Raw genomic sequence first — 5,267 nt, 5'->3', positions numbered from 1 at the left:
AGAACCCTGCTTCATGTAGAACCCTGCTTCATGTAGAACCCTGCTTCATGTAGAATCCTGCTTCATCCTTCAGAACCCTGCTTCATCCTAGAACCCTGCTTCATCCTAGAACCCTGCTTCATCATGCAGAACCCTGCTTCATGTAGAACCCTGCTTCATCCTAGAACCCTGCTTCATCATGTAGAACCCTGCTTCATGGTGCAGAACCCTGCTTCATCATGTAGAACCCTGCTTCATGGTGCAGAACCCTGCTTCATTGTGCAGAACCCTGCTTCATCCTGCAGAACCCTGCTTCATCCTAGAACCCTGCTTCATCCTAGAACCCTGCTTCATCCTAGAACCCTGCTTCATCATGCAGAACCCTGCTTCATGTAGAACCCTGCTTCATCCTAGAACCCTGCTTCATCATGTAGAACCCTGCTTCATGGTGCAGAACCCTGCTTCATCATGTAGAACCCTGCTTCATGGTGCAGAACCCTGCTTCATCATGTAGAACCCTGCTTCATGGTGCAGAACCCTGCTTCATCATGTAGAACCCTGCTTCATGGTGCAGAACCCTGCTTCATCATGTAGAACCCTGCTTCATGGTGCAGAACCCTGCTTCATGGTGCACACAGAACGATGTCTGGAATGAATCTTGCTGGTTCTGCAGACTTTAGAAGTTCAGTTATTCAGTTTTCAGCAGCTTTGAGTTTTACGATGTGGAAGAATCTTTCCAGAGGTTCTCGAGACACGTTTCATGTCAAGCCGCTCTCAACACGTTAAGTCATGAAGTGTAAATAACTGCACTTCCTCAGGTGGCCACTCGAGGCTGTTGAAGAAGCCGATAAAGACCCTCCTCCTTCTCTCCCCCCATCTTCTGCTCTTCTTTCTCTCTTCTCCTCTTTTATTCTCATCCTCTCTCAAGGTTCAAGGTTCAAGGTTCAAGGTTCTTTATTTGTCAAATATGCCACATGTTAAACATACAGCACAGATGAAATTGCATTCCCCCCCCCCAGTGCAAACCTGCAGTGCATAAAAGAGCACTAAAGAAAAAACTAGCAATACTATACAACAAATAACTTAACTAAAGACATTTGGACAACAATTAACGAACAACAGACAATGGACAGACAAGGCACTTGTGAGTGTTTCGCTTTGAGGTAGAATGTGATAAATTACTATGAGGTAGATAAATTACAGTATTAACAATATAACAGAGTGCAGATTAAAATACAAAGTTAAAGTGAGGTAGTGTGCAGTAGTGCAAATAGCATAGTCAATACAATAAACGGCTGTGCAGAGTTTTTAGGGTGCGTGAATTAGTGGAGCACGCGGGGGGTGGAGGAGGAGGGGGGTGATGCCAGGTCCAGTAGGGGCAGACTGTGGCAGGATGAAGGGGGGGGGAGGATGGGGGGCAGAGGGGGCAGAGGGATGAAGGAGGGTAGAGAACTGAGGGCAGAGGGTGGAGGAGGCGGAGGGGGGATGGGGGCAGGGGCAGGAAAGGGGATGAGTGGACGAAAGGTGGGGAGGGCAGGGAGGGAGTTGAGTCTCCTGACAGCCTGGTGGAATAAACTGTTCTTGAGCCTGCTGGTTCGAGCACGGAGACTGCTCTCCTCCTACTTCTCATCTAACCTCTTGTTCTCATTTCTCCTCCACCCTCCCCTCCTACTCTTCCTCTCCTCTTTCCTACCCCTCTCCCCTGCTCATCCTTTTCCTTCTCTCATCCTCCCCTCTTCTCTGCATCATTCATGAAAATGTAAGAAGTTCCAGCTTTTTTGTCAGTAAATGAATCCTTGAGCTGACCTTCACCCTCTGTGTGCGTCCCTCCTCCTCCTCCTCAGATGCAGACTATAAAGTGTGTGGTGGTGGGTGACGGAGCGGTGGGAAAGACGTGCCTGCTTATCTCCTACACCACCAACAAGTTTCCCTCTGAATACGTCCCCACGGTGAGTAACTCGTGTTTCATTCTGCAGACTACAACAAGAAGCTAAGCTACATCGCTAACCTTCAGTACCACTGTAGCTCGCAACTTCCACATTGTCCGTGGTCGAATCAGAGCCACGTACCAAGGCGCAGTTTACTGCCACTCTAGTCAGTCTAGTGCTGACTCATCGTTTTCAGGGTGAGCAGGGTTGGCTGCAGGTCTGAGGGGAGTTTTTCTCTGCTCATTAATCAGTAGATTCAGGTTTAAATAAAGATGAGCAGACACGGGAGTGAACCCAGCTTGACTCCGTGTTGGAAATGCTCCACACTGCTTCGTCTCCTGCAGGCGGCGTCCTCCACTTTACCTGTGTGTGCATACACTGCTCACTCAGCCGGGGGGAGGAGGCGTGTTGGTGCTGAGAGGAGAGAGGAGGAGGCGTGTTGGTGCTGAGAGGAGAGAGGAGGAGGCGTGTTGGTGCTGAGAGGAGGGAGGAGGAGGCGTGTTGGTGCTGAGAGGAGAGAGGAGGAGGCGTGTTGGTGCTGAGAGGAGAGAGGAGGAGGCGTGTTGGTGCTGAGAGGAGAGAGGAGGAGGCGTGTTGGTGCTGAGAGGAGAGAGGAGGAGGCGTGTTGAGAGGAGAGAGGAGGAGGCGTGTTGGTGCTGAGAGGAGAGAGGAGGAGGCGTGTTGGTGCTGAGAGGAGGAGGCGTGTTGGTGCTGAGAGGAGAGAGGAGGAGGCGTGTTGGTGCTGAGAGGAGAGAGGAGGAGGCGTGTTGGTGCTGAGAGGAGGGAGGAGGAGGCGTGCTGAGAGGAGGGAGGAGGAGGCGTGTTGGTGCTGAGAGGAGAGAGGAGGAGGCGTGTTGGTGCTGAGAGGAGGGAGGAGGAGGCGTGTTGGTGCTGAGAGGAGAGAGGAGGAGGCGTGCTGAGAGGAGAGAGGAGGAGGCGTGTTGGTGCTGAGAGGAGAGAGGAGGAGGCGTGTTGGTGCTGAGAGGAGGGAGGAGGAGGCGTGCTGAGAGGAGGGAGGAGGAGGCGTGTTGGTGCTGAGAGGAGAGAGGAGGAGGCGTGTTGGTGCTGAGAGGAGGGAGGAGGAGGCGTGTTGGTGCTGAGAGGAGAGAGGAGGAGGCGTGCTGAGAGGAGAGAGGAGGAGGCGTGTTGGTGCTGAGAGGAGAGAGGAGGAGGCGTGTTGGTGCTGAGAGGAGGGAGGAGGAGGCGTGTTGGTGCTGAGAGGAGAGAGGAGGAGGCGTGCTGAGAGGAGAGAGGAGGAGGCGTGTTGGTGCTGAGAGGAGGGAGGAGGAGGCGTGTTGGTGCTGAGAGGAGAGAGGAGGAGGCGTGTTGGTGCTGAGAGGAGAGAGGAGGAGGCGTGTTGGTGCTGAGAGGAGAGAGGAGGAGGCGTGCTGAGAGGAGGAGGCGTGTTGGTGCTGAGAGGAGGGAGGAGGAGGCGTGTTGGTGCTGAGAGGAGAGAGGAGGAGGCGTGTTGGTGCTGAGAGGAGAGAGGAGGAGGCGTGTTGGTGCTGAGAGGAGGGAGGAGGAGGCGTGTTGGTGCTGAGAGGAGGGAGGAGGAGGCGTGTTGGTGCTGAGAGGAGGGAGGAGGAGGCGTGCTGAGAGGAGGGAGGAGGAGGCGTGTTGGTGCTGAGAGGAGGAGGCGTGTTGGTGCTGAGAGGAGGGAGGAGGAGGCGTGCTGAGAGGAGGGAGGAGGAGGCGTGTTGGTGCTGAGAGGAGAGAGGAGGAGGCGTGTTGAGAGGAGAGAGGAGGAGGCGTGTTGGTGCTGAGAGGAGGGAGGAGGAGGCGTGTTGGTGCTGAGAGGAGAGAGGAGGAGGCGTGCTGAGAGGAGGGAGGAGGAGGCGTGTTGGTGCTGAGAGGAGAGAGGAGGAGGCGTGCTGAGAGGAGGGAGGAGGAGGCGTGTTGGTGCTGAGAGGAGGGAGGAGGAGGCGTGCTGAGAGGAGGGAGGAGGAGGCGTGTTGGTGCTGAGAGGAGAGAGGAGGAGGCGTGTTGGTGCTGAGAGGAGAGAGGAGGAGGCGTGTTGGTGCTGAGAGGAGGGAGGAGGAGGCATGTTGGTGCTGAGAGGAGAGAGGAGGAGGCATGTTGGTGCTGAGAGGAGAGAGGAGGAGGCGTGTTGGTGCTGAGAGGAGAGAGGAGGAGGTGTGCTGAGAGGAGGGAGGAGGAGGCGTGCTGAGAGGAGGGAGGAGGAGGTGTGCTGAGAGGAGGGAGGAGGAGGCGTGTTTTTGCTGAGAGGAGGGAGGAGGAGGCGTGCTGAGAGGAGGGAGGAGGAGGCGTGCTGAGAGGAGGGAGGAGGAGGCATGTTGGTGCTGAGAGGAGGGAGGAGGAGGCGTGCTGAGAGGAGGGAGGAGGAGGCGTGTTGGTGCTGAGAGGAGAGAGGAGGAGGCGTGTTGGTGCTGAGAGGAGGAGGCGTGTTGGTGCTGAGAGGAGGGAGGAGGAGGCGTGCTGAGAGGAGGGAGGAGGAGGCGTGTTGGTGCTGAGAGGAGAGAGGAGGAGGCGTGTTGGTGCTGAGAGGAGGGAGGAGGAGGCGTGCTGAGAGGAGGGAGGAGGAGGCGTGCTGAGAGGAGGGAGGAGGAGGCGTGTTGGTGCTGAGAGGAGAGAGGAGGAGGCGTGCTGAGAGGAGGGAGGAGGAGGCGTGTTGGTGCTGAGAGGAGAGAGGAGGAGGCGTGCTGAGAGGAGAGAGGAGGAGGCGTGTTGGTGCTGAGAGGAGGAGGCGTGTTGGTGCTGAGAGGAGGAGGCGTGTTGGTGCTGAGAGGAGGAGGCGTGTTGGTGCTGAGAGGAGAGAGGAGGAGGCGTGCTGAGAGGAGGGAGGAGGAGGCGTGTTGGTGCTGAGAGGAGGAGGCGTGTTGGTGCTGAGAGGAGGGAGGAGGAGGCGTGCTGAGAGGAGGGAGGAGGAGGCGTGCTGAGAGGAGGGAGGAGGAGGCGTGTTGGTGCTGAGAGGAGAGAGGAGGAGGCGTGTTGGTGCTGAGAGGAGGAGGCGTGTTGGTGCTGAGAGGAGGGAGGAGGAGGCGTGCTGAGAGGAGGGAGGAGGAGGCGTGTTGGTGCTGAGAGGAGGGAGGAGGAGGCGTGCTGAGAGGAGGGAGGAGGAGGCGTGCTGAGAGGAGAGAGGAGGAGGCGTGTTGGTGCTGAGAGGAGGGAGGAGGAGGCGTGCTGAGAGGAGGGAGGAGGAGGCGTGCTGAGAGGAGGGAGGAGGAGGCGTGTTGGTGCTGAGAGGAGGGAGGAGGAGGCGTGCTGAGAGGAGAGAGGAGGAGGCGTGTTGGTGCTGAGAGGAGGGAGGAGGAGGCGTGCTGAGAGGAGGGAGGAGGAGGCGTGCTGAGAGGAGGGAGGAGGAGGCGTGTTGGTGCTGAGAGGAGGGAGGAGGAGGCGTGC

The 5,267-nt window shown here is 57.2% G+C and overlaps 1 protein-coding gene across 1 annotated transcript in view; it reads left to right on the top strand.

Moving 5' to 3' along the window:
• Positions 1–1,823: 1,823 nt before the first annotated feature.
• LOC306819433 (cell division control protein 42 homolog) overlaps positions 1,824–5,267 on the top strand; it is a gene marked incomplete at its 5' end in the record, with an annotated part of 9,382 nt that continues 5,938 nt past the window's right edge. The window contains one exon of the mRNA XM_079373232.1: positions 1,824–1,928. Coding sequence (XP_079229358.1) covers positions 1,824–1,928 — 105 coding nt within the window. The remainder of the gene's footprint in view (positions 1,929–5,267) is intronic.

The sequence above is a fragment of the Symphodus melops genome, assembly GCF_947650265.1.
Source record: "Symphodus melops genome assembly, contig: scaffold_483, whole genome shotgun sequence".
Classification (NCBI taxonomy): Eukaryota; Metazoa; Chordata; class Actinopteri; order Labriformes; family Labridae; genus Symphodus; species Symphodus melops.
This window is presented reverse-complemented; position numbering and strand designations above follow the sequence as displayed.